The sequence below is a fragment of the Theropithecus gelada genome, chromosome 3, assembly GCF_003255815.1.
Source record: "Theropithecus gelada isolate Dixy chromosome 3, Tgel_1.0, whole genome shotgun sequence".
Lineage (NCBI taxonomy): Eukaryota > Metazoa > Chordata > Mammalia > Primates > Cercopithecidae > Theropithecus > Theropithecus gelada.
The window spans coordinates 69,425,842-69,438,027 of record NC_037670.1 but is presented as its reverse complement, the minus strand read 5'-3'; the positions used below and the strand labels follow the sequence as shown (position 1 = coordinate 69,438,027).

General features: G+C 42.9%; 1 protein-coding gene across 3 annotated transcripts in view; it reads left to right on the top strand.

Moving 5' to 3' along the window:
• HECW1 (HECT, C2 and WW domain containing E3 ubiquitin protein ligase 1) overlaps positions 1-12,186 on the top strand; it is a 454,397-nt gene that overhangs the window by 382,702 nt on the left and 59,509 nt on the right. For all 3 annotated transcript variants that reach the window (XM_025379207.1, XM_025379206.1, XM_025379205.1), the window contains 4 exons: positions 441-546; positions 1,456-1,552; positions 9,071-9,154; positions 9,596-9,705. In XM_025379207.1, coding sequence (XP_025234992.1) covers positions 441-546; positions 1,456-1,552; positions 9,071-9,154; positions 9,596-9,705 — 397 coding nt within the window. The remainder of the gene's footprint in view (positions 1-440; positions 547-1,455; positions 1,553-9,070; positions 9,155-9,595; positions 9,706-12,186) is intronic.

Sequence of the window (12,186 nt, the reverse complement as noted above, 5' to 3'; positions counted from 1 at the left end):
TGTCACCCAGGCCAGAGTGATCTCGGCTCACTGCAACCTCTACTTCCCAGGTTCAAGCAATTCTTCTGCCTCAGCTTCCCAAGTAGCTGGAATGATAGGCACCTGCCACCACACCTGGCTAAGTTTTGTATTTTTTAGTAGAGACGGGGTTTCACTATGTTGGCCAGGCTGGTCTCAAACTCCTGACCTCGTTATCTACCTGTCTTAGCCTCCCCACGTGCTCAGATTACAGGCGTGAGCCACATTGCTTTCTTAACCATAGTATAGCACATCATCAACTCTGCTTAGACACTTTTGTATGCTTTCTTTTCCATCACTTTATTACTTTTTCAACTTAGGTGACTTCAGAACCTTTTACCCCTTAGGTTGAAACATTGGTATCAAAAGACATCTGAAACTGATACAAATTTCTAATGCTTATGCTTTTATTCTAAAATTAGGCCTCAGAAGTTTCTAGAAACAGAGGAGCCTCTTTACTGGCCAGGCCAGGACACAGCTTAGTAGCTGCTATTCGAAGCCAACATCAACATGAGTCATTGCCACTGGGTATGTATCATGCTTCTTTGAGCCAGGGGCTCACAGAATACCAACACCTAGCCTTGATTTTTTGTTTGTTTTTCTGGTTTTTGTCATAAAGCCTTTACTACTCAACATTCTGTGTTTCCTTTCTCCTCTTTTAGGATATGGTGCACTCCCCGACCCCTGCTCCCATTCTCCCCTCTGTCCTTTTCCCCTCTCCCTTCCTCCTCATCTCTCTGTTCCCCTCCCTCTCTTTTCTATTCTTTCCCAAACTCATAGGTCCTTTCTTCCTTACCCTGTTCAGTGATTTGTTAACCCCGTGCACAAGAGCATGGTTTAAATAGGGAGGTGAATTTTACTGTTGCTAGACAGTTTTTAATGTATACCTCTCTTTCCACGTATGTATGGCATAAAGTTTGCAGTCTCCATTCCTAACTTCAGCCACCTCTTTCCAAAACATATGCCACTTGTATCAAGGAAAATGAAATGAGAGCATCTAAAAGGTGTTTCCATTATCACTACCGGGAAATCAACACATGGATTTCTTTTCACTGATAAAGAATCTTTTACCATAACTGTGGCAAAATGACCAAGAAAAGTTAGAAGGAAGAGAGGAGAACTCCTCTTCTGGGAGAGCTATTTTGTTCTCCTTTACCTGTTCATGCAGAGATGCATTAATACCCAGTAAAGATCCTGAAGCGTTAAGGACGATTAACATAGATCTGGTTCACTTTTAGTTTGATCCCTTAAAAAATTATAATGCTATTATGTCACATTTTAAAAACTTTCAAGAGCTTGCATTTTTTTGATGAGTATGCTGCCTGCCCTTCAAACGCCTTCATTAATCCTGGTATCAAGCAGCCATTTTCCAATCATCAGGGTGATTATCTCTGGGCTGCAGACTCAACCACAACTCTGTGCTTTTGTCTGTTTCAGCATATAATGACAAGATTGTGGCATTTCTTCGCCAGCCAAACATTTTTGAAATGCTGCAAGAGCGTCAGCCAAGCTTAGCAAGAAACCACACACTCAGGTAAGCCTCGCCCCTCACTCCCTGGAACTCTAGGTCTTTGCAGCCATTTTTCCTGGTGGGAAAACACCTCTGTGGAGAAGGAGCAGAAGCTTATTATGCATTCTTTTTGTGCATTTAAACGAGAACTTGAATCCTCAAGATGAAGGGTTCGGGGTTCCTGTATTCTGGGAAATGGCATCATCAGAGATGGTCATATTATCAGATTACGTATCATTTATATGGTACTGAAATGATTTCCCTTGACTTGGAGGAAAGGACAGGAAGGAAACAAAATAGCTTCCATTAAAAAATTATTTATGCACAGCACCATGTAAATTACTTTTAGTTTTGAAATATAATTGTTGAATGGTAAACCAAATATTGAGTGGTCATGTTTGAAAATAAACAAGCAAACAAAATGTTTCCTGTGTGTTCTAACTACTTACATCTTATTCTTCATCAGGGTCATTTTTGAACAAGTGCCCCTGAAACTCTGAATCACTTCATGTGGAAGGGATAGCGATCTAAAATGATAAAAAGAGAAAATATTGCCCGAACTTAAATCCTGCTTTCTCACCAAAATATTCATACATCTTTTTGCTTTGGTTTACTCTGTAACATTCCAAAAACTGGAGAGGCATGGGGGTTAAGAGCACATCCCTTTGACATTTGAATTCTTACTCCAACAGGTAGGGACTATTGATGGAGGTGTGTTATTCAACCCTCTGCCCTTAGTCTCCCAAATGGAGGTCACAAAGTGGGCATGGTTGCGATACTTACATGAGGATGTGTAAAGGTTAAGGCAGGGCAAGCGAGAATCCCAGCAATGGCTGCATTTCATTCTTCCCTGCCCATGTGGTGCAGTCTTGTGAATGGGGCTGATACCTGCGATACTCTACTCTGACTTCCTCGGGGAATCGCTAACAGCTTCAAGTAGGCTCTTTGCTTTTCAACCCTTGCCACTCCTGCCAGAATGGATCATTCACCATTCTTTCCCCTCCAGCACCCCCTCTTTGACACCTCTTTTCCCTGTATTTTCACTCTGTAAATTAGAGCCACTACCCTCCCAGCTGTCCCTGATCTCCTCTCCTCCCTCTTCTTCCACCTCCACATCTAACCATTCACCTCCTCATACTCTCTCCTCCATCCTCGTTTTCTCTTCTCCCTGCCATGGTTCAAGTTTAGGTGCTCATCATTTCTCTTCTGGACCATACAGGGGTTTCTCCTAAAATATTCCCTATCACCCTATCATAACCAAGTGGCCTACTTAAAGCATAGATTAAATCATGTCCTCCCTACCCTTCAAGAAAGCTTTCATGGTTTCCATCACATATGAAATAAAGTCAATATTTTTGTTTGTTTGTTTTTGAGACAGAGTCTTGCTCTGTTGCCTGGGCTGAAGTGAGGTGGTACAATCTCAGCTTACTGCAACCTCCGCCTCCCAGGTTCAAGCAATTCCTGAGCCTCAGCCTCTTGAGTAACGGGGACTACAGGCACGTGCCACCACACCCAGCAAAATTTTGCTAATTTTTGTATTTTTAGTAGAGATGGGGTTTCCACCATGTTGGTCAGGCTGGTCTCAAACTCCTGACCTCAAGGGATCCACCCATTTCAGCCTCCCAAAGTACTGGGATTACAGGTGTTAGCCACCTTACCCAGCCTGAAGTCAAGATTTCTAAGCACAATGTCCATGGTCTCCAAAGTCTGGCCCTAACCTAACTCTCTATCCTATGCTAAGCTTTTCCTTCACCACCTCCACCACACAGGCTGTGTACCCTCCTGCCTTTGTCTTTCCGGGAATGACTTCCCTGTTAAGGACCTCTCATCCCATTTTAAAGGCTCAGATCAAAAGCAAAAATTTGGTGATCTAGGCAGGCTTTAGTATTTCTTTTCTTTGGCAGGGGTGGGAACTTCCTGATGTTGCCAAGGCATTTGTGGGTTTTTTTGGTTTTTTTGTTTGTCTGTTTTTAATTTTTTTATTATACTTTTATGTTCTGGGATAAATGTGAAAAACGTACTGGTTTGTTACATAGGTATACATGTGCCACGGTGGTTTGCTGCACCCATCAACCCATCATCTACATTAGGTATTTCTCCTAATGCTATCCCTCCCCTGACCCCCTATCCCCTGACAGGCCCTGGTGTGTGATGTTCCCCTCCCTGTGTCCATGTGTTCTCATTGTTCAGCTCCCACTTATGAGTGAGAACATGCAGTGTTTGGTTTTCTGTTCTTACGTTAGTTTGCTGAGAATGGTGGTTTCCTAGTATTTCTTTTGTCCTGCTTTGATAGCATGCTTTTTGTGCCTCAAAGATATTTTTAGATCTCTCGTATTCTGTCATTTACTTGTGTCTCCCTACAGCACTCTAAGCTCTTTAGAGCAAGGCCTTTCTCTTCCTTGTCTTTGTGCCCACTCTGCCCCTTAGAACCGGGTCCTCTACTTTGAAACTAGGAAACACCAATGACTTTTAGAGTGAATGAAAGATCTTTAGCATGAACCAATGATCTTTAGCATGATGAATGGTCACTTTCATTTATGTTCAACTCCTAAGAGGTCTCTCCCCAAGTTTCATTACTGTACTGCTGCAGAAGACAGGGTCATATTCAACCACCTGGGTCATTCATTCATGGACTGCTCTTTGACTCACCTAACAACCTAACGGAATTTTCAAGGTATTTCCAGGGGAGTTGTATTATCTTAAGGGTTTTTGACGCATGATTGTTCTTGAACATTCTTTACATTACTGATTCTACCACTAAGTAGTGAGTTCACTGCTTGCTTTTTGGAAGAATTTCAACTCACCAAAGACACAAAAGTCTCATTTTAATCATTAGAAAAGTTTTTTTTTTTTAAGTAATTCCCGATATAAAAGAGTGGAATGTATTTTCAAAGGGCAGTAAACTGTTTGCAGCCCTATCATATATCACATTATAACAAAATCCAAGAAACTTTAAATGTTTTGTTGCAATATGGGATTGTACAATTATGATTTTGCAGAGCTGGGGTAACTTGAAATCGAGCCACGTTGGAATTGGAAAAACAACTTGGAAATTATCTAGTATAGAAACTAATAACCTATTTTAAGGTTATGGACTCCTTTGAGATGCATATGGAAGCTCTTTTGGACTCTCCTCCACATATAAATATAAACCTCTGAATATAATTTCAAATAGTTCATGGACCCTAAAGAAACTGTGGACCCAGGTTGAGAACCCAAATATTTCATCAAAAACAGAAGGCTCACAATGACTATCAGAAACTAGACTATGTGATGATAGAATTTAAAAAGCAGAAAGAAAAGAGCAAGAACTTGTTCTTCAGGAGGTCAAGCTTAAGAGATGCAGGAAGCCGGGCCCTGCTCTCCATGACGAGGCCTCCACCTGCCCCTGAGTACCACGTCAGGGTGAGTCAGATCCACTTGGAAGGTTCAGGAGTTGAAGAGAATACCACTCTCCTCAGGACCCCACCCGGAAGAACTCATGGCTTCCTCTGTGGTCTCCAAGAGCAGATGGTGACCTCTGTTCAGCCATTGCTGTTCTCAGGGAGTCATGGAGTCTCTGTCTTGGGTCCGCAAAGCCAGTTGCTGGGTTTGAGTATTTAGAAAACTGTCCAGTTGACAGCAGTGACTTGCAGTGAAAGGCAGGAAGCCACATGTAGAGAAGGGGATGGAGCCAGAAAACCCAGAGGTTAGTGGCATCTGTCATCTTTAAGGGGCATGGAGGCGGTCCTTCAACTAGTGCTTTGATTGTGTCACTCATCTGAATCAGGATTGTCCCAGGGCTACATATGCAGTAGCAAGCAAAACAGACATGTACATTCCCAATGAATTTGCAATCTATGGAGGGAGACAGATAATAGATAAGCTTGGGGTTTGTTTTTTTAAGCCAAATATACAGCTACATAACATGTTAAGTGCCATGAACATGATTAGAATTCAGCAATAGTGGAGAATATGCTGGTACAAAGGAAGAGGACTTACATCCTAAACAGAACGCAGGGAAGGCTTTTCCAAGTAGTTGGTGCTTAAGCTGAAACGTGAAGGATGAGAAGGCAAGGTCCCTTGAGATGCAGAGTAGAGATCAGGGAGAGAGTATGCAAAGGCCCTGAGGCAGGAAAAGCTTAGACCTAGGTGAAGAATGGAAGAAAGCTAGTGTGGTGCAGGGGTAGATTGGGAGGGTAGGCGAGACCTACCATGGTGAAGTTGGAGAGGGAGGCCCTATCACCAACAGGAAAGATTTTATTTGAATTGCGATTCTATTTGAGAAGTGATTGAGAAGTTTTCCACTGGAAAGAAATAGGATTGCATCTGTGCTTTTAACGACCACAGCTGCTTTTTCATGACCTTTTTCGTCTGTTTTTCATGACCACCGATGAAATATGATTGCAGCTGTGGTCGTTAAAAACACAGATGCAATGTTTGGGCAGCTTTGTGGGGAAAAGATAGGCTGGGGAGGGGCATAAGATGGAACAGGGGCTATGCAGGAGACTATTATATTCATCCACGTGAGAGATGATGGTTGTGTGGATAATGGGAAAATATGGATGAAGAGGAGGGAGCAGTTTGGGGTGATACTGTGGATGCAAAAACAACAGGAGCTGATGACAGCTTGAACATGGTGGGTGAGGAGAAGAGAGCAATTAAGAATGACAGCCAAGTGTGGGGCTTGCACAGGTGAGTGGATAATGGTGTCATTTACTGAGATGGGAAAGACTGGAGGAGGAACTGGCTTGAAGAGAGGAAGAATGTCAAGGATTTCATTTTGGATATTGAGTTTTGAGGTCTTTGAAGCCACAAGTGGCTTCAAATGTCAGGATGTCAAGGAGGCAGGCGCCTGTCCTGTCCTGAGCTCTAGGGAAAGTGTGCTCCGGAGTTCTCCTGACGGTCAAGGGATATATGTAGGAGAGACAGCCGGCATTCTCACCCTCAGATGTCTTCCCCAGTTCTCAATGCACTTTGGGATGGACTTCCAGGGGCATCTGGAGCTCCCTCACACCACTGGCTCTGCATGAAATGTTGCTAGACATGACAGAGAATATAATGTCTGATGGGAGAGCCACCAAAACTCTCAGACAATTGTGCTTAGCATTCAGACACCTGGATGTGGTCCATACGGTGGTGCCACGATAGAACCACTGCACTAGGTGGCACTTTCTAAACTGGGGACTGCCCTCTCTGGGCTTCTTTTTCCTCCAGGAAGGGAGGCCAGGGGCTTAACCAGATGTGGATCCCTTGGGGCAGGAGGATAACCTGCCCAGGGGGACATTATCATTGGCAGAGCATATAAATTTGAGGTCATTCATAAGGCCAAAGTCATTAAATTAGAGACGATTCAAGAGCATCTTCCAAACAACAGGGCTGTGAGGTAGTGTCAATATTTAGAGGAGAAAGCCCAGGGCTGGGGTCAAGGACATAGGCAGAGGGAGAAGAAGGTGACAAGAGGGGTGGGGATGTTCTGTTCTCTTGGCTGGGTTTCCACACGTTCCCTGCTGAATGACATGTGGACAGTGCTGCTCCCTTTTTCAAACCCCCATCAAAGAAGCCACTGTGAACACCCCCTAGGTTCTGGTGATGCCATTTCCTGCAACGGTGCTTCACCCGCACTGAAGTTGGATCAGAGTGCATTTCCCTGTTTAATCCCATTCTGTCTATCTTTGTAGAGGCTCAAAATCTTCCCTTGCCTTAAAAAAAAGATCTCCGTGCCAAAAGGTCAAATTGATTATATTTTTTGCCTGAAAATCTCTAAGTTATGGTGAAGATTTGGATTTATATTAATACAATCAAAGAGAGGAAAAAGTTGTATCTGCAGTATTTTGGAAAATATACATATATTTTTTAATCATTCATCTTTTGGGCCAGGCGCAGTGGCTAATGCCTGTAATCCCAGCACTTTGGAGAGCTGAGGCGGTTGGATCTCTTGAGCCTAGGAGTTCAAGACCAGCCTGGGCAACATGGTGAAACCCTGTCTCTACTAAAAATACAAAAATTAGCCAAGCCCGATGGTGTGTGTTTGTAGTCCCAGCTACATGGGGGAACTGAGGCAGGAGGATCACTGGAGCCTTGGGAGGTTGGGGCTTCAGTGAGCCATGAACAGGCCACTGCACTGCAGACTGAGTGACAGAGTGAGACCTTGTCTCAAAAAAATAATTTCTTTTTTAAAGAAAATACAAAAAACTAGCTGGGTGTGGTAGTGCATGCCTATAATCCCAGCTACTCAGGAAGCTGAGGCACAAGAATCGTTTGAACCCAGGAGGCAGAGGTTAGTGAGCTGAGATTGCACCACTGCCTCCAGCCTGGGCAACAGAGCAAGACTCTGTCTCAAAAAAAAAAACAAAACAGAAGAAAATAAAATCATCCATCTTTTACCACTGGGAGAAACTGAGTGAGGGGTATACAGGATCTGTCTGTTTATTTCTTATAATTACACATGACTCTAAAATTACCTCAAAGTAAAAATTAAAAAAAGAAAAAAGTTAAAGATTTTTAAAAAACAGATCCTTAATTTTCCCTGATTTCTACTGCATCTCTTCAAAAAAGGCAAAATATATTAACTCCTTTGAAGCGTGCATACAATAGAAAGATTCTGGGTATGGTGTTTGTAATATTTCAATAACGTCAGGGAAGCAAATTAAAAAGTTAATTTGATCCAAAAACTCCTACTTATCCATAGACTTACTTGAAACAATTTGCCGAGTTGGAGTTGGAGGTTGTCTAAAAGGATCAGAATAGACGAAGTTGTAGCTAACAGAGACAAAATTGATGCCTGTGCCTTGACTGACCTGGGAGACTGTTCTTGGTTCTTGGGGCCGGGCCCCCTCTGTGCCCAATGTGGCATTATAAATTTTCCATCAGGCACAAGATTTCTCAAGAGACACCCACCCGCCAGCTCACTCTTTCTTCCCATGGCTTCCAACATGACATGAGCCCAGAACAGTCTTTTTTTTTTTTTTTTTTTTTTTTGAGATGAAGTCTCACTCTGTTGCCCAGGCTGGAGTGCACTGGCACGATCTCAGTTCACTGCAACCTCCGCCTCCCGGGTTCAAGCGATTCTCCTGCCTCAGCATCCTGAGTAGCTGGGATTACAGGCAGGCACCACCACGCCTGGCTAATTTTTGTATTGTTAGTGGAGACAGGGTTTCACCATTATTTCTCAGGCTGGTCTCGAACTCCTTACCTCGTGATCTGCCCGCCTTGGCCTCCCAAAGCGCTGGAATTACAAGCGTGAACCACTGTGCCCGGCCCCAGAACAGTCTTTCAGGAGCCGTCTCTTACCCAGCTCCACTCCTGACTGTCTTAGCTACCTGAGGACCTAACTTTGCTGTGTTCCTCAGCTTCCGTACCTGTGCAAGTCTGTAGAAAAGCCATCCATTATAGAGCATCCTGAGAGCCTGTGATACGAGCTTAGAATTCTGCAAAATACATGGGACGTTAGGACATTGCTATTCAGCAGTATTGGAAGAGGAAATAAGAGATCCAAAGAAGATGTATTCCTGAGCTTATGTGTTGGCGTCTAATTTTCCTCTTCTTTCTCGCATGATTCAGGGAGAAAATCCATTACATTCGGACTGAGGGTAATCATGGGCTTGAGAAGTTGTCCTGTGATGCGGATCTGGTCATTTTGCTGAGGTAAGGGGCTAGGCCTGAAATCCTTCTGGAAAAGCTTCCCTGGGCAGCTCTCCTCCGTCACGACCACCCTGAAAATGGCCTAGACTGAAACACTCACTGCTTGTTCTAGAGGATTCTAGTAACTGCAACGCAAATGGGGCCCCACCCTTGTACCCGTGTCCATCACAGTCCTTAGATTTGCCAACCGAGGTAGCAAGAGCTGCCTAAAGTACTTGATGGAGACATTGTTTTAGGATTAATCAGGGTTTAAAACAACACTGAGAATTTGCAAGCGGGATGTACCTATCTTTCTATAATACATTTAAATCTAATTGCTTTTGTTGCTTTGTGAGAACTGTAACTGCTGCTACCCCAATTCATGAACACTTTCCCAGGGACGTAAAACTGACTTTTCTTTTTCTTTCTTTCTTTCTTTCTTTCTTTCTTTTTTTTCATTTGCAGTCTCTTTGAAGAAGAGATTATGTCCTACGTCCCCCTGCAGGCTGCCTTCCACCCTGGGTATAGCTTCTCTCCTCGCTGTTCACCCTGTTCTTCACCTCAGAACTCTCCAGGTAACAGGAATCTGGCCTAATAGCTCCTGTTAAGTGGCCATGTGTCTCCTCCAGTGAAGGTGAATGAAAGGCAACTGTATGTGTGTGTTCTTTCTCTTGGCCTTCCCAATTCCCTAATTGAAAATGCACTCTATCAGGTTTTGACAAATGGCTGCCTGTTTTTTGTAATGCCCCCTGAGCAGAATGGGGTTTACAGTTTGAAATGGTTGGGAAAAAAAAAAATTTTGCTGGGCAGGTGTCTCATGCTTGTAATCCCAGTGCTGTGGGAGGCCAAGCCAGAAGGATCATTTGAGCCCAGGAGTTAAAGACCAGCCTGGGCAACATAGCAAGATCCCCTTCTCTACAAAAAAATTAAAAATAAGCCAAGTGAGGTAGCATGTGCCTGTAGTCCCAGCTACTAGGGAGGCTGAAGCAGGAGGGTTCCTTGAGCCCAGGAGGTTGAGGGTGCAGTGAGCTGTGATTTCACCACTGCACTCCTACCTGGACAACAAAGAGAGACCCTATCTAAAAAAAAAAAGAGAAGAAAGAAAGAAAAAAAGAAAAAAAAATTAAGACAGTATTTTATGACACATGAAAACTGTATGAAATTTAAATTGCGATGTCCATAAATAAAGTGTAATTGGACCCCAGCCATGCCTGTTCTATGCTAGCTTTCACACCAGACATGAGTAATAGCAACAGAAACCACATGGTCTGCAAAGCCTAAAATATTTACTCTCTGGTCCTTTGCAGAAAAAGGTTACTGTCCCTGCTCTAAATTACTATTGCATTCCAAAGTCACTCTCCAAGCATGTTGAAGGGAAGAGCCCTTTCTGACACATTCTGTCTTGTGACTCTGAATCGACTGCACACCACTTTTGGTGATAGAGCTACTAGGAACCATTGTTATATCTCCACAAAGATTCCAAAGAATTTTCTTACACATTTCAAAATTATTCCCCATTTTCTCTATGTATGAGAATGAACTTGTGGTACAAAAATTCTTTGCAGGTATTTTCCATTCCAAGTGAGGGAATATATATGTTGAACTGTTTAGTGAATAAAAGATATTTTTGCCAGACACAGTGGCTCACGCCTTCAATCCCAGCACTTTGGGAAGCTGAGGTGGTTGGATCACTTGAGCCTAAGAGTTCTTCGAGACCAGCCTGGGCAATATAGTGAGATCGCATCTCTACCAAAAAAAAAAAAATTTAAATTAGCCAGGTGTGGTGGTGCACGCCTTTAGTATCAGCTATTCAGGAGGCTAAGATGTGATCTCTTGAACCTGGGAGACAGAGGTTGCAGTGAACCGAGATTGTGCCACTGTACTCCAAGCACTAGTCAACAGAGCAAGACCCTGTCTCAAAAAACAAACAAATGAAAAAAAAGATATTTTCTGGACTCATCAAGATAAAGAGCTTAGGTCAAATCCATACCTCCAGACTGGATCCAGATATTGGAGAATTTTTCCATTCATATTTGACTTGCATTATCACATCGTTGTAGGTTTCATTTAAAATAAAAGAGATTAGTTTGAAACATCTAGGAACATCCTATCTCACAAGCTCTAGGGCCAGGGTTGGAGCATGGTTTCTGAAGCCAGTGGTGAAATTCCCAAGAGAAACAGAACTTGGCAATAAGCTTTTTCTCTGAGAAGGGATATCACACTCAGAGTTAGTATCATTCAGTACTGCCGTAGATCTCCAGACTAGAGTATCTTTTAGTCTGGTTCCTCCAAGTTGTAGCATTCAGAACTCTCTCTTAGAGGTAGTTTTGCTAGTCGTTAAAATATGTTTTCAAGATTGTATCTCCCTGTTGTCACTTCCTCCAAACAAGTGTCCCAACAGCATTGTTAAGGAAATGTGCAATGCTTACTACCTCTGACACACAACATAATTAAGATCCCCTTGCCTAAGGGGACCAGGAGCTTTGCTAGAGCCGACATCAGTACAGCCACACACTTTCAGCGCTCACAGGATGACCTACTTTTGGGGAGCGAAGACAAAAGTAGGGGGTTTTGGGGGAAAAGTTTGAAGAAGCTGTAGGACTGCATGATGGTCTGCCATGTTGTAGAGATTGTCCCAGCCCAATAATGTGCTTATGCTTTGATACTAGACTATGATGTTAACATCATTATATGGGAGAGATATCATACCGCAAATAGAAAAATAAGAGTAAATGAAGAGTTATTTCCTATATGAAAATTATTTGGATATTCTAAAAGGAATAAACTTGCCTGATAGAGATATGACTGATGCCATGAATTTAAGTAATCATCCAATTCATTTTGTCAAAGTACTTCTTTATTCTCTAGCATTGACCACAGGATCCTAGAATATGTAATCCAAATATGTTGATTTTAAACTTTACAATCCCTATTCTCTTAGATCTGTATGAAATCTACCCAGGTGCTACAGAGATGGTGAATCATGAAGTTTATGCCAAAGTACTCTGTAAAGCATAAATTATTTGAGAAATGCACAGCAGTCATCATAGGAACAG